At 42.9% G+C, this 22008-nt stretch overlaps 1 protein-coding gene across 1 annotated transcript; it reads left to right on the top strand.

Moving 5' to 3' along the window:
* The first annotated feature begins 9353 nt into the window (after window positions 1–9353).
* LOC149287156 (uncharacterized) lies at window positions 9354–15464 on the top strand. The gene is made up of 3 exons (XM_089493521.1): window positions 9354–9428; window positions 10236–10356; window positions 13947–15464. Exons 1-3 carry the CDS (start codon window positions 9354–9356, stop codon window positions 15182–15184), a joined length of 1434 nt encoding a protein of 477 aa, XP_089349647.1. The 3' UTR covers window positions 15185–15464.
* The last annotated feature ends 6544 nt before the right edge of the window (window positions 15465–22008 follow it).

Genomic DNA, 22008 nt, shown 5'->3' with positions numbered 1-22008 from the left:
AACAAGACTACTTCAAATCATTGATCTGCGCCAACGAGAGGCGCCCGCAGCGCTTGTTCTCCTGTTTCAACACACTGTTAAAACCATCTCCTCCCTCCGTCTCTCCATTATTTTCTCCCTCCGACTTTGCTAATTATTTCATTACAAAGATCACCACCATTCGTTCTGAGTTAACTCTTCCTGATTTGGCTCCCACCATTAATCTCCTCACCCCTTCTACTAATAAACTCTCTGTGTTTCCTCCTGTTTCTTTGGAAGAACTCTCTTCGCTGCTGAACTCATCCAAACCTACCACCTGTTCTCTTGACCCACTTCCCTCTCGTCTTCTAATCTCTATAGCCCCCTCTTTGTTACGCTCCCTACTCTATATCTTTAATCTCTCTCTCTCTTCGGGTTCCTTCCCCTCAGTCTTCAAACATGCCTTAGTTTCCCCTATCCTGAAAAAACCCTCTCTCGACCCCTCTTCCTTGGCTAGCTATCGTCCAATCTCTCTTCTTCCTTTTCTCTCCAAGATGTTGGAACGAGTCGTCTATTCACGCTGTCTTGAGTTTCTTGAAACCAACTCCATTCTGGATCCCTTCCAGTCTGGTTTTCGCCCACGGCACTCCACAGAGACGGCCCTTACTAAAATCTCAAATGATCTTTTGCGGGCCAAGGCGAATGGCCTTTATTCTATCCTTGTCCTACTCGATCTGTCTGCGGCCTTCGACACCGTGGACCACTGTCTCCTAATAGATGTACTCTCTGACCTTGGTTTCTCGGGCCTTGTTCTCGATTGGTTCACATCTTACTTGTCAGATCGATCTTTTTCAGTGGTCTCGGGTGGTCAGACCTCGTCTTCTGTCCCCTTATCTGTTGGAGTTCCTCAGGGCTCTGTTTTGGGTCCCCTTCTGTTCTCTTTATACACACTCTCCCTTGGCAAACTTATCAGTTCTTTTGGTTTCTCCTACCATCTTTACGCCGACGATACCCAGCTGTACCTTTCCACCCCTAATCTTTCACCAGAGCTAGAGCAGCAAGTGTCATCCTGTTTAACAGCTGTCTCCCACTGGATGCACCATCAGCGTCTGAAGCTCAATATGTCAAAGACTGAGCTTCTTGTTTTCCCTCCTAAGCCCACCCTTCACTATTCCTTTTCTATTTCCGTCAATAACATCTCGATCCAGCCGGTCCAGGAAGCCCGCAGTCTCGGTTTCATCTTTGACTCCTCTTTGTCATTTATCCCACAGATCCAGACTACAGCCAAAGTCTGTAGATTTTTTCTCTATAATATCGCCAAAATCCGTCCATATCTCTCAGCTTCTACCGCAAAGACACTGGTCCATGCCCTAGTGGTCTCACGATTAGACTACTGTAACCTCCTCCTGGCAGGGCTTCCTCTCTCTCACCTCCACCCATTAATTTCTGTTCAGCACTCAGCTGCACGCATTATTTCACTCGCTCGCCGTTATGATCATGTCTCCCCTCTGTTGTCTTCCCTTCACTGGCTCCCTCTTCCTTTCCGCATCAGGTACAAACTTTTGCTACTCACCTTTAAAGCCCTGCATGGGCTGGCCCCTCTTTATTTAACTGATCTTCTCTCTCCCTACATCCCTACTCGCACTCTCCGCTCTGGTAGCCAAAATCTCCTCTCTCAACCCAGGATCTCCTCTGCCCCGTCCCGGATCCGTCCCTTCTCTCTAGCTGCCCCTCATTCCTGGAACCTTCTTCCTCTGCATGCACGGCTCATCACTTCCCTAACCAGCTTTAAAGCTGAGCTGAAAACCATATTGTTTAGGGAAGCGTTCTCAGGGAATTTGTGATTGTTATCTGGCTGTCTGACAATATTTGATGTGATGTGATTTGTTTGATATTTGATGTTTTTAATCTGTTTTTTCCTTTCTATATGGTAATTTTATCTATTCCTCTTTTAATTGTTATTATCTTAGAATGTACGCCTTGGGCAGGCTTTTATTTACTCCTAATTTTACCGACTTTGTACAGCGCTGTGTATAATTATAGCGCTATAGAAATAAAGTTTAATAATAATAATAATAATAATAATAATCATAGTCTCTTTAACCACTTCTCCCTCCATTTCCCATTCTAGTAGTTTTTTATATATTTTCCCCATTTCCTTTTCTTGATTATTGATTAATAATGCCTCCAAATCTGTCTTATTTTCTTCATCTCCAATTTCTTTTAGGTCTTTCATCATTCTTTCGTATATCCTTCTGTATGCATACCATCCCATATCAAATCCTTCTTGTTCCAATTCTACTTGTGATTTTATTATTATTTTACCCATATATTTTTTTGTCAATTCACTATATTTGAACCATTTTCCCCTTCTGATCATTTCTTTTCTATATATAGCCTCATGGGGTGATAGCCACATCGGGAGTTTAATAATAATCCGCCTTTTGTATTTATTCCATACCGCTAATAAATTCCTTCTCACGCAATGATTACTGATTATTTTGTTAACTTTTTCTTTATTAGACATTAAATAGGCATGAAAGCCATAACTAAGCCCTTCTCCTTCTAGTTCCAAAAGTTTTCTCTCCTCTAAACTCATCCACTCTTTCAGCCAAATAAGGCTACAAGCTTCTGAGTATAATTGCAGGTTCGGTAATCCCATTCCTCCTCTTTCTTTGGCATCCTGCAATAGCTTCAATCTAATTCTTGGTCTTTTATTCTGCCAAATGAATCTTGATATATCTCTTTCCCAATTTAGGAATGGTTTCTTTGAATTAATAATAGGAATCATCTGAAACAAAAAGAGAATTTTGGGGAGAACAGACATTTTTATTGTAGCTATTCTACCCATAAACGATAGTTTTAACTTATTCCAGTTCGATAAGTCTTTCTTAATATCCAACCACAGTTTGACATAATTGTTTTCAAATAATTCATTAGTTTTTTTTGATAACCAAATTCCCAAATATTTTACTTTTTTCTTTATTGCAATTCCCGATTTCTCCTCTAACCACTTCTCTTCTTCTTTTCTAACATTTTTTGTTATTAGTGCTGATTTATTTTTGTTAATTTTACATCCCGAAAATGCTCCGAATTCTTCAATTAGATCCAGTAATGGTTCCATACTAGTTTGCGGCTCTTCCAAATTTATCACGACGTCGACTGCGAAAGCCCGGATTTTATATTCAAATTGTTTAATTTCCACACCTTTAATTGTGTCATTATTTTTTATCCTAATCATCAAGGTTTCCATTATTAACAAGAAGAGAAGTGGTGAGAGAGGGCACCCCTGTCTTGTACCCCTCTCAATCTCAACTAACTTTGATAGGTCTCCATTGATGTTAATTTTTGCCTTTTGTATTGTATAAATTTGCGAAATCCAATTTCTATAATTTAATCCACAATTAATCTTTTCCAAAATTTCTAGCAATGCCACCCATTTGACCGAGTCGAAGGCTTTCTCCATATCCACAAATACCAGACCCAACTTTTTATCACTATGTCTTTCATAATATTCTATGATGTTTAATATATATCTAATATTGTTTCTCATATATCTTTTTGGTAAAAAACCACATTGATCCGAGTCTATCAATACTTCTAAACAATTCTTAAGTCTGTAGGCCATAATCGTTGCAAAGATTTTATAATCCAAATTAAGAAGTGAAATTGGTCTATAATTTGAAATCTCTAATTTGTCCTTGCCTTCTTTTGGAATTAAAATTATTTCTGATTCTTTCCATGATTCCGGTATTTTCCCTATCAAGATATTATTCATAGTCAATCTTAAAGGTTCGGTTATTTCTTTTTTGAATACTTTATAAAACTCTATAGGGAAGCCGTCTGGGCCAGGTGATTTGCCATTTTTGTTTTTCTCAATTGCCATCTCTACTTCATCTTGTGTAATTTCTGCTTCTAAATTTGCTTTTTGAAGTTCGTTAAATCGGAATAATTTCCCTTCTTTCAGGAATTCTCCTAATGTGATTGGATGGTCTTGTCTTTTTGAGTATAATTTATTATAATATTCCCTAAAATGTTCTATGATCTCCTCTTGCTTGGTAACTATCTTATCATTTATTTTTATCTTTGCTATCGTTCTTTCCTCCTTTCTTTTTCTTAATCTGTACGCTAACCATTTCCCTGGTTTATTTGCATTCTCAAAATACTGTAGCTTAGCCTTTCTTAGTTCGTTTCCTACCTCCTCTGCCAGCTCTAAGGATATCTGATTTTTCAATCATTTACTTTCCATACGTGCTTGTTCATTTTGGGGATTTCTAATTAGTAAACTTTCTTTTTCTTTCAAACTTTTACTTAATTGCTCAATTTTTGTATTTTTCTTTTGCCTAAAAATTATATTTTGTTGTATTAAATGACCCCTAAACACTGCTTTCCCAGCGTCCCATACTATATCTGGTGCCGTTTCTTTATTTGAATTCTCTTTGAAATAATTTGTTATTACTCTTTTAGTATTCAATACTATATCTTCGTTTCGTAATAAGTCAAGATTCAATCTCCATTTAAAGAAAGGTTTCTTATTTGTAAAATCCTTTAATTCCAGTACTTGTGGGTTATGATCCGAAAGGATCCTGGGCATAATTTCCATCCCTTTAACAAATTTCGCTAATGTTTGTGTAATTAAGATTAGGTCAATTCTAGCCAGAGAATTGTGTCTTGATGAGTAATGAGTATATTCTCTTGCTGAATCATACAAGTATCTCCAGGTATCTAATAGGTTTATGTTGTCCATTAGCCTAAAAAGTGATTTTGGTAGCTTCCCCTGTTTCTCTTTTATAATTTTACTTGAATTTCTATCCCGTTCTGGGTTTATCACCCCATTGAAATCTCCTAACAGAATTATCTCTTCATATTTTTGTTCTAATAATATGTCTTGTAATTCTTCAAAAAAGTTTGCTTTTTTTTCTTGGGGTGTGTAAATTCCCATTAATAAAATTTTTTTTCCACTAGTGTAAATTTCAATACCCAACAGATAACCTTTATTATCATTATAAATTTCCTTAGATTTTACGTAGTCCTTTACATAAATTATTACTCCCTTTTTCCTTTTTTGCTTAGTTGATATGTAACATTTCCCTAGTCTTTTGCCTTCAATATATTTTTTTTCTCCCTTTTTTATATGAGACTCTTGTAAGCATATTATTTCACATTTTTGTTTTGCCAAAAAGTGGAATACTTTCCTTCTTTTACCTGCTGAGTTCAAGCCATTTACATTCCAACTTAAAATTTTCATTATTTATTAGCTTACGCCTTTATTTAATCAGTATAATCGAATAAATGAGGAAACAATTTGAAATCACCCCACAATACAAAAGGAAAACAGTACAGCCAAGTAAATATTCACTCTTTCCATGACTTCTCCACTCAATCTTCCTTAACCCAGCATCTTATCAAGGTCTGGATCCTTTCCTTTGTCTGGATTTTTATTTCCCCCCAATGTCTTTACTTGTTCCTTCTTGTTTTGTTCTAAATCCAGCAGCCTTGCCGCCATCCCTCTTCTTCGCACCCCTTGTTCGTCTTCTGAATGGTTTTGGTCTCTTGCCTTTTCAATTGCTTTCCTATTTCTTTTCCAAAAATCAGTTGCTTTGTCCATTGAGTCAATCTTGTATCTTTTTTGTTTCCACGTTAATGTCAGTCCTTCAACCTCATCCCATCTGAATGGTATTCCATAAATCTTTAGCTGATCTGATAAAAAACTAGAGTCTCTCCTCGATTTTAAGACAGCAGCTGGAATGTCTTTAAAGATCTGGATCAAACGTCCTCCTATTATCAATTCTTTTTTGAAACTTTGCTGTATAATTAGGTCCCGAGTCTGTTTTCGTACACAGTACACCACAATGTCCCTGGGAAGTTTCTTCTGTCTTGCTGCTTTCGAACTGATGCCATACATCGTATCTATCTCCCAGGGGAACTGTTCCGCTGGTTCTTCAACAAAGTCAGCTAGTAGTGGGATCAAAAATTGATGAAGGTTCTCCTCCTCCTGCTCTGGTACTCCACGAAGTTTGATACAATTTTGTCTCACTTTCGTTTCTAGTCTTATTATTGTTTGTTTATCAATCTTTCTCTCTTCTTCCATCTTTTGGACCTTTTCTTCCATCTGTGTAGCATTGCTTTCCATTTGCTTCACACTGAGTTCCAGATCTTCTACTTTGTTAGCAATTTTCTCCATGTCCTTATTAATCTTTTCCAAAGAGTCTTTAATTTCTCTATGGATCTCATTCCTTATCTCCAGTTTCAAATCATCTCTCAATTTTTTATTATGATCCTTCAGTTCATCTTTCAGTCGTTGGTTATCTCCTTTTAAATCAGCTCTCAAATTCCTTATTTCATCCAGCATTGTTAAGTCACTAATTTCATTAGGTTTATTAATTAATTCCACAGATGGTCTTTTTTGGGTGGAAATAAGGGAAGTGCTGTTACTTTTTTATTTGCTGACATTTCTTTTCCAAAGCTTGGCCACACAAAAATGAAATCCACTGGAATACAACCAAACATACACAGCTTCCTAATCTAATACATACTCAAATAGATTCAATTATACTAATCTTTAACAGGGAAGGAGAAAAAACAAAAAAAAGAAGCTATACCCAATTATTGCCTTTTAAATTATTATACAATGTTGTTACAATTTAATTAATTCCTCACTTTCCTTCCCTGGTTCTCCTTAATGACAGCAGATGGCACTCTTACCCTTTTTAAAGCACTTTGTTAGCCTATGCCTTGTTGACTTTCCTTTTTTTCCCTTCTTTCTCTATCTCCAGGGAGTTAGTTTAGTCTTGCACCAGCAAGTTCTTATCTATACTTTACAGGTGTTCTCACGGACATTTACAAAGTGCCAATTGCTACCCGTAGGCTTCTTACAAACTTACTCTGAATATATGTTTTAATCCCCCGTAATAACCAACTATTAAGCCAAGAAGTTTATACCCCAGACAAAGTCAGTAAGGCAAAGGAAATAATAGAGAGACCATAGAGACAAAGCACAAAATTGTCCTCTTCATCACACCAACCAAAACAATGACAGTAATAATAAACCCCAAACCCCGAGTTTAGCACGTTTCAGTCACAACTTGTTGTCAAGATATATTTCAAACTCCAGCACTGGTGTCTCCACTGTATTCTTTCACTTCACAAGGGGCTTGAAATCACACAGGTAAGAGGAAATGGTTTTAGGATGCAGCTTATTTTTGTAGCTAGCAAAGTGGATTTTCTCTTGTAATCCTTAGCGTAACAGAGTCAATAAGTACATTTATGTATCCATGAGATGCCTATCTTCCAGTGTATCATATCTTCCAAACCCCTGAGGTATTTTGTCCTACTTTTTCGGAGTTCTTTCCTGCAATCTCCGCTCTTCCCCTCCACTCCTTCTCAGAAAGACACTCCTTTCTTATCTCCCTCACACTCCTCAGCGAAGTTGCAATTAAACTGTCACAATGAAGGATGGTGTAGAGATTATTTCAAAGAGGAGAGCGGTTTCTTTCAGTTTCTTTCTTCTTGTTGCTTAAGAGTAATAAAGTGGTAGGTTCGCTTACACCAAAAGGCTGGCTGCTGGTTCCGAGCTCACCCGCGCACCCCTGGGCTCCTTTCCATACCGGTCTCCCAGATCTCATCCAGACTTCTCTCCGTCCTCTCCTCCTTTCAGCCTTGGGGATCGGATGTCAGGAGTTCACAGGGATGCAAAGTGGGCGCCTCTGGTTCCCCTTATCGAGGGGCTACTTCAGCTTTGCTTGGATGCCTCGCGCAAAGCCTGGTCCCCAGCAGCTGTCGCTTTGAGTGATGAGCCTCACTCACAAGCGGCCACCGCGATCGGCCATACCACCGGAAGTCCCAAATGAGTTTCATTCCTGAAATACTGCTTCTGCTTCAAGCGATACCCATCATCCAGAATGAAAAACCATTGACTCTCTGGCAAAAGGAATAAAAAAAGAGCCAGGATAAAAACAAAACTACTTTGTGATGACAAAAGTAGAGGAGGGCTGGGTTTACCAAACTGAAAACTTTATGATGCTGCTTGTTGTTTAGTTTGGATTAGAGAATGGTTTATGTTAGAGAATGAACAATTGTTATGTCTGGAGGGTGAACATTTAAGATTTGGGTGGAATGGATCCCGAATTTACGGCAAAGAGAAAGTTCATAAAGAAAGCACAAACCATTTCGTAAGAAAAGCTCTATTGAAGATCTGGGGGGAAAAGAAGTGTAGAATATGTCCAAAAATACCTTCATGGTGTTCGTCACATGAGGCTCTTTTTGGGAGGAAAGGTATCCAGAAAACTCAATGGTTAAGATACAAGGATGTACTGAAAGAATCGCAAGGAAAAGTAGAGATCAAACTTAAAGAATCTGGCCTAGATTTTTCAATGGTGTCTTTATCGTCAAATGAGGGAGAGGTTTAAAATAGATGTGAAATTAGAAGGAATACAAAATGAAAAGTGGGAATTGTGGAAGCCATGCTCCATGTTCATTCCATGCCTGATGAGAGTGTTGGAGAAGCATGCAGCTGTGTTTCTCTAGCCAGAAGCAAAAGGAAGGCATTCTCCTCTGAGGGCCACTGGGGAGGTCAGGAGGTTTCAGCAGATGATGCGCTCATTTCACATCTAGCGACAGGGACATAGCCAGGGTCCTCTCCAATTCCCATCCCCTGACCCCCCTCCACTCTCACAAGGCATGGAGTGTCAGGACCATGGTGAACAGGTCTGAGGAAATGACATGCATGTGGCCACTAGATGGAGCTGTTGTGGAAGTCATTGACAGCTCTAGTGGCAGCATTTAAACAGTGCATCATTGGAATGTTGATGCAACTGTCAACTGTCATTCTCAACTGTCACTGAGGAAGAGTCAGACAGTGTGAGCCTCAGAGTGGGTTGTTACTGGTGTGGATGGTGGATGGTGTCGATGTATATAGTGTTGTACACAGTGGAATTTCTTATATGAATAAAAGCCTGATCTGAGAGAAGATTACAGTGTCTCTGCTCATTGAGAAAGCGACAGGTGTTTCTTCAGCTCACAAGCTACTGACTACAGTCAAGGTGGAGAATCTGGTGCCATACGTTAACGTGTTGCCTCACGTGCTGCGCAACACAGCAATGTCAAAAGCGTTTAACATGGAGTATCTGTTGTGTAGGCGAGCTGCAGTGAATCCCTGCTAGGTCCAGAGGGCTTTGTTTGGTGAAGAGGGAGGAAGGGGATACCCACCTCTGCATTGGCCCAAAGGCATATGTCACCTGCGTATCTCACTAGCAGCATGCTGTTCTCTGTGTCTTGACAAATCAAGCCTAACCCTAGTCTCTTTTCTCAGGAACTTCATCTCAGTCTCCTTCTACACAGCCTTGGGCCATATTTTGCTGAAAGAGACACAGGTGCAGGGCCACCAGGAAAACCTAATGGCCAACACAGAGGCCAAGCAGAGGGGGTTGGGCTCCAAGAGGAAGAGGCTGTCGAAGTACAACAACTCTTTGGTGAGTTGACATCCTGACTATTAGTTTCCTTTGTGTCACTGCTGGGGCTGTTCATGAAAGCGAGCGGAGAACATATTGTTCCAATTTGGCAGAGAAAGTCCTGGTTAATCCTCTGTCACCCCACTCTCTCCTCCTCCCACTTTGCCCCTTCTCCTCAGCTGCCTTGGGTTGCTGCAAAGTGACTTCCAAGGAGTTTGCACCCCATCAACTCAAAAATGGGGACAGGAGAGGAGATAAGTTGCCAGGGTCTTCCCTTGCCAGGAGGCTGAAGCAAAAGCAAACTACTGTGCCCTTCCTAGCTTGTGTGATCTTCCTCCTAAACAACCTTGGTCATCCTCACCACCTTCTGGTGTTGCTTGTCCACATGTGCCTTGCTTTTCCTGTCTGTGAAATGTTGGGGATATGGGAGACCATCTCTGGATCTAAATTGGGGGTGGCCCAGTGGCCTTCAAGTCCAGAATGCTCCCCAGAACTGTTTTTTAAAATGACCTTTGCCTCTGAAATGTGGCAAGAAATGGCTAAATGCACCATAATTCTTTTGTGGCTAAATGTACTCTATGTGTTGGGATAGTCAGTATCCTAATCCATCCTCAATATCCCAGCCATGGCCTAAATTATATTGTTTATTACATTGTATGTTATATTGAAAGGATTCAAGACAAACTGATCTGAAAGGCAGTAGCTTTTTGCTTGCTAACAGAATTTAAAGTTTATTTCTGAAGTGATGAAATAACATTTGGGAAGCACCATGTGCTTTCCTCCCCTTTTCTTTGTCACTCTCTGGATGAGGGCTATTTTCTATTTCAGGTGACCTTTGCCGATGTGGCAGTATATTTCTCCAAGGATGAATGGAATCTGTTGACGACGAAACAGAAACTTTTGTACAATTCTGTAATGATGGACAATTATGAAAATGTGGCTTCTGTAGGTAAGGAACCTGAATCCATGGCTCTTTCTATAAAGACTGAGGGCCCTTTCATTATTATCATGTTGCTATGGTTCCACTAGAATTATAGAGTCATAGAGTTGGAATAGACCACGAGGGCCATCCAGTTCAACCCCCTTCTGCCATGCAGGAATACACATTCAAATCACCCCCAAGAGATGGCCATCCAGTCTCTCTTTAAAGACCTCCAAAGAAGAGGACTCCACCAAACTCTAAGGGAGTATATTCCACTGTCAAAGTGCTCTTACTGTCACAAAGTTCCTCCTAAGGTTTAGGTGGAACCTCTTTCCCTGTGCCTTGCATCCATTGCGGTGTCTCATTTTCTCTGTTGCAGCAAAAGCAAGCCTGCTCCTTGCGCAACATGACACCCTTTCAAATGTTTAAACATGGATATCATATCCACTCTTTATCTTCTTTTCTAAGCTGCTCCTCATACAGCTTGATGGTTTCCAGACCCTTCACCACTTTGGTGGCACTCCTTTGGACATGCCCCAATTTGTGAACATCCTTTTTGAATTGTGGGGCCCAGAACTGGACACAGGATTAGTCCAAATGAGCCTTGACCAAAGCAGAATAGAGTGGCACTATTACTTCTCTTGATCTAGAAACTATTCTTGTATAGAGGCAGCCGAGAATCACACTGGCCTTTGTAGCTGCCTCATCACACTGTTGGCCCATGTTCAACTTGCGGTCTACTAGGAGTCCTAGATCCCTTTCAAGCCTAGATTAATTGTGATAGCAACATCCTGTAGAATATTTGAATCTGTAGTTCAGTGAGGCACTATTTCTCTCCAGGTTCTAAGGATTCTAATAACCCCATCCTTAACTGCTAATGCTAGGATTTTATGGGAAGAAGCCATGGAGATTAATGCTTTTCTCACCCAAATGGTACTCAGCACATCCCTGAGCACGTTTCCTACCTCTTTTGGCCCCTCTTCCATCCTTTTAAGGCTCTGGAGAGTCTTCTTAGGGGAAAGCCCCCCTTGGGCCTGCAATGGCTCAGAGAGGGACCAACAGTGGCAAAATGGCCTCCACTTCCCCAAAGGGATGTTTCGGGATGTTGAGGGGGAAAAATATTATTTCATCTCCCGTCACTCCCCCCCCCCCCCGGCAATACAATGTGGGGTTGCCCCTGAGATCTCCTCCAAACCCTATCAGTAGTCCATACCTGCCTTATAGATGTTTTAAGGCTGTTTTAAGGCTGCTCCCTGGCACTTCACCCTCACCAAAATTGGAGTCCAGGTCCCAGCCCCCTTGCTCTGCCTTTGCCAATGAATTATTTGTATATTGATTATCCTGCCTTTCTCAACAAATGGGCCTGAAAGGGATGTCATACTGAGGAGGGAGCTGACTTGTTTTCAGCTGCTCCAGAGACTAGGACCCAGAGCAGTGGATGCAAGCCGCAGGAAAAGAGATTCCACCTCAACATTTGAAAGAACCTCCTGAGAGTAAGGGCTGTTCGACAGTGGAACACACTCCTTCCTCGGAGTGTAGTGGAGCCTCCTTCCTTGGAGGTCTTTAAACAGAGGCTGGATGATCTGGGATGCTTCAATTGAGAGTTCCTGCATGGCAGGCGGTTGGACTGGATGGCACTTGCGGTTTCTTCCAGCTCTATGACTCTATGATCCCTTTTATGCATCACACTCTGTGGGTTTGTGTCTGTAACAGAGAGACGGAGGGAAAGTGAAAAATAGAAAGGCAGGGAAGAGAGGCTGAAAATGAGATGCTGAAGCAGTGCAGATGGGCAAGAGGGAAGGTTGGAGAGCGGACAGAGAAAGGGAAGGGGATCTGGCAGATGGGAGCCAGGAGGGGAAGGCTGGAGCAAAGCCAGGATCTCCTAGCTCTGTGCGGAGAGGAAGGGACCTCTGGGAAGGGCCAGGAGAGGGGCCTTGGGGATTGGGAGGCAGCCACCAAACTGACAGATTTTAAGAACCGAACCTGTGAGAACCAGCTCAGGTCCTTGTTTTCAAACATATTAAGGCGTTCCATTTAGAAATTATGAGCAATGTCTATGAAGAGAGGAAAGGGCAACACAAAAATGCCTTTTTGTCTAATGTTTCTTTTCCAACCTGAGCTTGCTTAGCTCCATGGGTGATTCCAGAGGCCCTTTGTTACCCGAAATGCTGGAGTCTGGGGAGGACACTCCCAAGTGCTATGCTTTCAGGGGAATTTCATACTTAGCTCAAAGGAGAGATTGGGGCAACAGTGGCCTCGGGACTCATCCCATTCCTGATCTCCCCCCCCCCCCCCGTTGTTAGGGGGATCCCATCTATTCTCGAGCCCTATTTAAATGAATGGGGCTCCGCACAGGCGCCATTAACCCTTATGGGGCATGCCGCCCCTTTTCCGAGTGTGGCTTTTAGTGTATGCTGAAATCCACATAAGACGTGCCCGCGTATGACGCAGGTGCACTGTACACGCATGCACACACATATAGGTGTCCACACAAACACACAAGAACTAGGTAACAAAGGTGGGAGTGGTGAATAGATGTTAGGCTTTGCTAATGGTAATACGTAACCTAGACGGAACTTGATTCCAATTGCTGAGGGTCCACAATGGGGAGAGAAGTCAGTAACTCCCATGGCAAGTGGAGCTGGCGAGTGTAGTGAGGCGTTTAGCAATGTAAACCAACAGAGTGTCTGTCTGCAACTGGACTGCAATATTTATACTGAAATGGTTGCTAGTGGGCAGAACCCGAGTTTTCTATAAGGTTTAAATCGTTTTAGAAAGTTTCCTGGGTGGGGAAAATATGGTCCAAAATCAAATTGAATGCAATGGGTGCTTGGTGGCAATACCTCAGACATAAGGGATTACCACACCGATCCTCAGGTCCTTGTTGGCGCTGAATTCCAGTCCCGTTCACAAGCATGATGCTCCCAGATGCAGCTCAACAATAACATAGGACAGTATGGAAACAACTTTCCAGATACAGGTATTGGCAATGCACTGGCCACATTTCACAATTAAACATAAGTCACAGACACAGTTGATTTCATCCGAATCTTTGGAGGTTCTCTATCTTGAGTTGCAATATAATCAAAATATTTGCAAGCTCTCTTCACTGACTTCCATCATGTTCACCATCTCTTCTATACACAACTCCAATCCAATCCTATCCACAGCAATCCACATGTGTCCTGTATTGTGTATTGGTTGTGATCCATCTCCTGGTGCCACACAGCATGAAGCGTCCTCTGCAGTTGGCTTGCATCACGCCATGTGCTCAGACTCAGGACTCTCTGGCCGTCTCACAGGATATGATGCCACTTTTCAATCAAAATATTTTACACATGTTTAAAGGAATCTTTTTTCAACAGTCTGTATGACTATCTGCTTCAACTGATTACCTCAAGGTAGTTCCCCCACAATCTCTTCTTTGCCAGCTCCTGTGAGTAAGGATATAATCGTTTCTTGGATTTGGGGCATCTGCAACAGGGTCCTGCTCAGGTCACCCACCCCAACTTTATTAATTTAATATCAAATAGGGAGGTATGAACGTAGGGCTAAATCTTGGGCTAACACTTTCCTCTCTTAACTCTGATATTCAGTATTATTTTCCTTCTTTACAGAAGATCTTGTCAGTCATGACAGCGTCCACACATCAGAGAAGCCATACAACTGCCAGCATTGTGGGAAACATTTTGCATACAAGTCGATCCTTCTCATGCATCGGAGAGTCCACACCGGAGAGAAGCCATACAAATGCCAACACTGTGGGAAATGTTTTTGTTTGAAGTCAGTCCTAGTGGCACATCAGAGAATCCACACAGGAGAGAAGCCATACAAATGCCAGCATTGTGGGAAATGTTTTTCTTGGCAGTCAAACCTACTGACACACAAAAGAATCCACACAGGAGTGAAGCCATACAAATGCCATCATTGTGGGAACTGTTTTTGTTTGAAGTCAGTCCTAGTGAGACATCAGAGAATCCACACAGGAGAGAAGCCATACAAATGCCAGCATTGTGGGAACTGCTTTTCTTTGAAGGGAGACTTAGCGAGGCATCAGAGAGTCCACACAGGAGAGAAGCCATACAAATGCCAGCATTGTGGGAAATGTTGTTATTTGAAGGGAGACTTAGTGAGGCACCAGCGAATCCACACAGGAGAGAAGCCATACAAATGCCAGCATTGTGGGAAATGTTTTTCTCAGCAGTCCTACCTAGTGACACACAAAAGAATCCACACAGGAGAGAAGCCATACAAATGCCAGCATTGTGGGAAATGTTTTTATTGTAAGTCAAACCTATTGTCACACCAGCGAATCCACACAGGAGAGAAGCCACACAAATGCCAGCAGTGTGGGAAATGCTTTTCTTTGAAGGTAAACTTAGTGAGACACCAGAGAGTCCACACGGGAGAGAAGCCATACAAATGCCAGCATTGTGGAACATTTTTTTCTCGGCATTCAAACCTACTGACACACCAGAGAGTCCGCACAACAGAGAAGCCATACAAATGCCAGCATTGTGGGAAATGTTTTTATTTGAAGGGAGACTTAGTGAGACACCAGAGAGTCCACACAGGAGAGAAGCCATACAAATGCCAGCATTGTGGGAAATGTTTTTATTTGAAGGGAGACTTAGTGAGACACCAGAGAGTCCACACAGGAGAGAAGCCATACAAATGCCAGCATTGTGGAACATGTTTTTCTCGGCAGTCAAACCTACTGACACACCAGAGAATCCACACAGGAGAGAAGCCATACAAATGCCAGCATTGTGGAAAATGCTTTTCTCGGAGGTCAGGCCTATTCAGTCACCAGAGAGGCAGCACAGGAGAAAAGCCACACAAACCCAAGAAGTGAATGAACATTATTTTTGTAAAGGTGGAATACAAAAATATTTTTTCCATCCAGCGGTGCTAAAAAGCCCATATGAATTTATTTGCACAGTTTCTCTGTCCATATGTCTGTTTATGTTTTAAAGTTATGTTTAGTAAAGTTTAGGTTTTAATTGCTACTAGTATAGATAATTGCTTTGGGTTATAAATTTGGCGGGGGATTATGGGTCGTGGTTTAGGTTAGTTAGATGGGGGGCTGGGGTTTGTTGCGGCTGGCTAGAATAGCAAGGATAGCATTCGGAATTTGTGGGATGTTGGCTGAAGAAAGTTGGGGATCTGTAGTAACAGAAAGGGATCCTGTTTCTTCGAATGTCTGGGGCAGGGAGAGATTGTGCGTGTGAGAGGGATGGCAAAGTGGGGGATAGATGGTGGGAATTGTAGGTGGGGGCTAGGTTTGGTAGAAGGTGGAGTTTTAGGTTTGGGGGTTTCAATATATTCTTTGGCTTGGGGAGGGCAGTTCTAGCTTAAACACTGAATTTCTGACTATGTGTTTTAATAAAGTTCTTTGCTATTTCAACAGACTGGACTCTTTGATGCGCAGAAGTTGTGAATTTGCACAAAACTGACCCTTTCTTCTCTCCTCATTCCTCAGCTCCATTCCCAGCCATAAGAACAGCAAAGGCAAACACACACACGAGATACGAGCCGACTTGGATGCCAGCATAATATAATAAGAAAAGATTTATTTCTAGCCCGCTCTATGAAGGAGAATCTGTGCTGGTTTCAACAATAAAATTCATCGAGGTTACAATAAAATCCAAAAGAAATCAATCCCCCCCGATCCCAGTACTAAAACTGGATTAAACAATGAGAGTATAAATGTTGGGAGAAAATGCAGAGGTGAACTCAGAGCAATCTTGGAAGCTTGTGAGTAGATAGACAAACTGGCAGACTGGAGCTTTGCCAGGAAACACAGCTGCTAGATTAAAGCACCGTAGGCTGGCTTTTCTCCAAGAGGCACTGTTTATTTTTGGTTGCAAAACATACACGAGAGCTAGACCAACCCCATCCACCAATTACAAAACCCACACTGTACAATGATGATCTGAGCTGATATACACTTTTGCCATGTGGCAATCTAGCTCAACCCCTTCCTGTACAATTTCCTGTGTTACCTGGATTACTGTCCATCATTCCAGATGTCACCGCATATTTACACAAGTGCTATGTGCTGCTCTCTGGCACACTCCGCCACAATCTTGGACAATCCCCTGCTGTCTGGAGCCACAGCTGCAACCAATTCCTGGTTAAGAGCAGCGAGTGTCCATTAGCTTCTCTGCCACATCTGAACATTTTCAATGCTGCTCCATACCTCAACAATAAAAACAGTAAAGACATTCCAGTGACTCTGTGAATAAGATCATACTGGATCATTGTGAATCTGTGAGTACTGAGGATGGGGACAAGCTCCTTGGAAGTGTGAAGAAGACAACTTGCCCTCTCAACCCTTGCCTTTCATGGCTGGTCATCCAAGGAGGAGATGCTTTGAGGACTCACCTGAGATATATCATAGATGCATCTCTTAGGGAGGGCTATTTTCCATCTTGCTTAAAAGAAGCAGTGATACGGCTGCTTCTGAAAAAGCCCTCCCCAGATCCCTTGGACATGAAGAATTACAGAGCGGTCTCCAGTCTTCCATTTCTCTTCAACTCCAAACAGTCTTGGATGAAACAGATTACCTAGATCCATTTCAACCTGGCTTCAGGATGGGATACAGAGTCAAGATTGCTATGGTTACCTTAGATGATCTCCGCTTGAGTATCGACAGGGGAAGTGTGACCCTGTTGATGCTTTTGGGCCTCTCAGTGGCTTTTGATACTATTGACCATGGCATCCTTCTGGAACTCCTGAGGGAATTGGGGATCGGGGGCACTGCATTGCAATGCTTCCAGTCCTATTTCTCCAGCAGATTCCAGATGGAGATGCTTGGGGACAGTTGCTCCTCTATGAGGGATCTTAAATGCAGCGTTCTCCAGGGTGTCATCCTATCCCCAATGCTAGTCAACATCTACATCAAACCGCCAAGAGAGTTCATCCGGAGGCATGGGGCGGGTGCTTTCTGTATGCTCATGACATCCAGAGGTATCTTAGTGTCAACTAAAGAAGGCATCTCCCTCTGAATGAATGTCTTGAAGCAGTAATGGGCTGGATGAGGAAAAACAGATTGAAACTGAATTCAGATTAAACGGAGGTGTGTATTGTTGGAGGTCCTATTCTCGGTATGGAGGTCTGTTAACCGGTCCTGGATGGAGTCACACTTCCCCTAAAGGACTGTGTTTGCAGTTTAGGGGTGCTCTTGAATCCGTTGCTCCAGATGTCAGCTCAGATAGATAGGATGGCCAAGAGTGCCTGTTATCAGCTTTGGTTGATACGCCAACTGTGTCCCTTCTTGGAACCTGAAAACCTAAACACTATGGTGCATGCGCTGGTAACCTCACGTCTTGACTTCTGTAATGTGCTCTACGTAGGGCTACCCTTGTATTAAGTCCGGAAAGTTCAACTAATCCAAAATATGTCTGTCAGAGTGGTCACTGGAAGATCTAGATGTGACCATATCACACCTATACTAAACCATGCCCTATGAGGAACTACCCAGGGAGCTGGGTATGTTTAATCTGGAGAAGGGAAGGTTAAGAGGTGATATGATAGCCCTGTTTAACTATTTGAAGGGGTGTCACAATGAGGAGGGAGAAAGCTTGTTTTCTGCTGCTCCAGAAAACAGGACTTGGAGCAGTGGATGGAAGCTCTAGGAATAGAGATTCCACCTCAACATTAGGAGGAACTTCCTGACAGTAAGGGCTGTTCGACAGTGGAACAAACTCCCTCGGAGGGTGATAGAGTCTCCTTCCTTAGAAGTCTTCAAACAGAGGCTGGATGGCCATCTGTCAGGGATGCTTTGATTGAGAGTTCCTGCATGGCGGGGTAGGACTGGATGGCCCTAGTGGTCTCTTCCAACTCTATGATTCCAGGATTCTATGATTCTGAGATCACAATGGGACAGCCTCAATGCTTCAGGTAAGGAGCACCAGCCTGAAATCAAAATGTGCAGACTCAATGCATGAGGGAAGGAGCATCAGCCTTAGGTCACAATGGGCCATTCTCAATCCAGGTAAAGAGCACCTTAACTGATAATAGTCCCATTTCAATCTTTAAGGCAAGGAACTTTAGGCTGAGATCACAATGAGCCAGTCTCAGTTATTCAGGTAAGATGCATGAGCCAGAAGTCACAAAGGGCCAGTCGCAATCCTTCAGGTAAGGAGCATCAGACTGAGGTCACAATGGGCCAGTCTCAAAATGGCCGCTGGACCACAAAATGGCTGCCAGAACACAAAATGGCTGCCCCAGCCTCAGGTCTTTGCAGGTGGCAGTTTGAGGCCTTCAAGAAACCCATAATAGAGGATGTAACATCCCTAAAGTCAGAAGTGACCCCAAACAGGATTTCCCAGCCTTAAGAATACCCAAAAGTTTTCCTGATGCTCTAATATAGAGACTCCCTGAGATAGTCAGTATTCGCAAGTAAAGGAGGGCCAAGAGAGCCCTGGAGAGCCTTGCCTTGGGGTGGCTCTGGATCTCTGGTGCCGCAAGAAACTACAAATCCCAGGATTCCACAGGAAGGAGCCAGGAGAGTTAACACAGTTTCGAACTGGAATATTTCTGCAGTGCAGATACAGCCTGAGCTGGTTGTAAAAGGGTCGAAGCACCCAAGTCTGGTTTTTACCCTCTTAATCATGGTTTTACTTTCAAAAAATAAGCTCTTTTTTCTGTCTAATCCTTACTTTTGTTGTTGTTTCTTTGTGTCTATATTTGTTTGTTTTATTCTTGGTAATGTGAGATGGTCTGCTTTGTCAACTTCCTTCATGAGTAAAAATCTCTTAGTAAGTAAGAAAACTGGGGAGGCTTTTAAAACCTCCCAAAGGAGCTGCTTTTGGCCTTTTTTCTAAGAGGGGGCAGTCTTCCTCTTAGAAGCCAAAGCCCAGTGTTTGTGAAGAAGAAGAATAAGGCTTGTATTAATACTATCCTCCCCATTTCTGATCCCTTTTAAAACCCATGTTCCCCAGAAGGAGCAGAGCTGTGTAATATGAAAACCTTCTCTGAAAAGAGACACAAAAGACAACAAAGGGACACACTTCCTTCCTTTTGACCCAAGGAGCCTGGCTTCCTTATCACTCTAAAGCTTCAGGGAGAGAAAGAGAAGCCAATGGTCAGAGGAGGTTCTGGAACATTATTCCCCACAGTCACAAGCAGCACACAAAATGGCTGCCAGAAAACAAAATGGCTGCCAGAAAACAAAATGGCCACCAGAAATCAAAATGGCTGCCGGAATGCAAAATGTGAGTCTGGGGCAGGCAGGGGCAGGGTCTTCTAGCTGCTCTGCCCCCATTGGCCAGCCTCGAGAAGAGGCGGAGCTTCAGCTTCTCTATTTAGCTCTATGCGTGGAAGAGTGAGCGAGGAGAGGAGCAGAGTGTCCTAGAGAGAAAGAGAGAGACAGACAGACAGGGAGGGTCAGCAGAGAGTAGGGTTGCCATAAGTGAGGACCTCCAAACCGGGACAAATGTAGGACAAATGCAGGACAACATTTTCAAATTTAGGACACATTTTTAAAAAATGGAGGACACGCAAAAAAATTGAGGCTTTTTTAGAAATGTTAATATAAATGCATGTTTCTTAGGCATGATCAAAATGGAGGACATTTTGACATTATTCGTAGACAGATCACGGAAATCTACTTCCCTTTCTGGCCACCCCCCTCTCCCCATTCCAAACAGCACATTTGAGCATTGAACATGGCTTTATTTTAACATTGCCTCTTGCATATTTCAGAGGCTTATTCCACAAACAAACCCTTTGGTCAAGGGACTTTGGTTTTTCTTCATTTTGACTTGTTTTGTCTGTATTCCTCCCCACTAAATAAAGGAGACATGAAATGGAGTTAATGGGTACAAGTTGTTAATCAAAAAAGTCTTGTGAGACTCTGTAGGCAAGAGGTGCACCATGTTAAGAACTGCATTAAGCACACTTAGGCTGCTGCCACACTGCTTTCACTCTCATCACTCCATCCTATGGAATCCTGGGATTTGTAGTTTGTTGTGGTGCCAAGGCTGGGCTTTGAAATCTCAGGCATAAGAGAGGCAAAAGGCTTGGGCTGCATCTACACTGGAGAAATAATCTGGTTTGAGACCACATTAACTGTCTTGGCTGAATGCTATGGAATTCTGGGAATGGTGGTTTGTTCCAGCACCACAGCAGAATGGCAGTTAACCCCTGGAAAGCTCTCTGACCAAGGTGACCAATGCCCTCACCCCAAAATGTAGGGCACCCAAGCAAAAAAATATGTAGTACATGGCCAAAAATAAAAGCTAAAAACACCCATGTACTTATAAATCCATGCTTCTTAGCCATGATCCAAATGGAGGACCTTTTGAAATTTGACAGAAGAGGACATGTCCTGGAAAAGGAGGAGGATGCCTGCTCACCTTGTCTCTGGTCCAAAACACACTGCAGAAATAAAACAATGCTGGACTGAAATGCCCAGAGTTCCTCACCAAAGCTGCATCCACACTGAGGAAATAATCCAGTTTGAGAGTGACTTAACTGTCCTGGGTTAGTGCTGGGGAATGCTGGGAATTGTAGTACATTGTGGCCCCAGAGCTATCTCTGACAGGGAGTCCCATAACCCTCCAAACGTAGTTGAACTGCAGTGCCCAGAATGCCTCCCCAGGTGCATCCACACTGAGGAAATGGTCCAGTTTGAGACTGCTCAGTGCTGGGGAATCCTGGGAATTGTAGTCTATTGTGGCCTCAGAGCCATGACTGACAGAGAAGTCTCAATGTCTCCCAAACACTCGCATTCCCAGGATTCCCTAGCACTGAGTTAAAGCAGTCTCAAAGTGGGTTATTATTCCTGCAGTGTGTGTGAGAGATATAAAAGCTAGGGACTGGATTCATTTGGAGGATCTCTGTGTCCAAAACACACTGCTTGGACTGCCAGGGCTCAGTGCTATGGAATCCTGGGAATTGTAGTTTATTGTGGCACCAGAGCTCTCTGACAGAGAAGGCCAAATGCCTCACAGACCCCAGAATTCCAGAGCATTGAGCTTTGGCAGTTAAAGGGGTCTCAAAGTGCAGGGGGGGGGGAGAGAGAAAAGCCAGGGAGAGTGAATGAGCTCTGAGAGGAGGAGGAGGAGGAGGAGGAGGAGGAGGGAGGGAGCCAAGGGAAGTGGCCAGGACCACCAGAGGAGCCCCTGCTTTTCCTCATCATTGCAGCCTTCTCACTGCTGGCAAGAGGCTCTGCCCCCAGCCAGGCAACGCCTCCATTCAGTCTCCTTTTGTCAAAAGAGCTCTGGTGCCACAAGAAACTACAATTCCCAGAATCCCATAGCACTGAGCCATGGATGTTTAAGGGGGGGGGGGGGGTCAAACTATTTCTGCAGCCTTTGCTACCCCAAAGCCTTCTATTATTTACCAGCAACTTGCAAGGCAAAATCTCTTCCTTCCAAGCCCTTGAAAACCAACCCAAGGGGAGGGGGCCTGATTGCTTCTTTGCCATTGGTCAGCTTCGGGAGAAATTTGCATATTACAAGGAAAGGTGTTTAGGGCCTCAAAAACGATCCTGTGATAAAGAATTACAAGAATACTGAGTGCTATACATTTAAAAGATGAGGCATTTAGACTCCCAGGGAAACAGGAACGATTGATGGCCTTTTTTTCTTTGCTCACTGTAACCTGAAAGTAATGCCTTTTGCAGGGTATATACCAAGTGGGCTGGCAATAGCTCTGAGTGGCAGATGT

This window comes from Sceloporus occidentalis, unplaced genomic scaffold (assembly GCF_023333645.1).
Source record: "Sceloporus occidentalis isolate IW3139 unplaced genomic scaffold, rSceOcc1.0.p SCAF_64, whole genome shotgun sequence".
Lineage (NCBI taxonomy): Eukaryota > Metazoa > Chordata > Lepidosauria > Squamata > Phrynosomatidae > Sceloporus > Sceloporus occidentalis.
The sequence above is the reverse complement of the archived record's forward strand: the minus strand, read 5'-3'. Positions and strand labels throughout refer to the sequence as shown.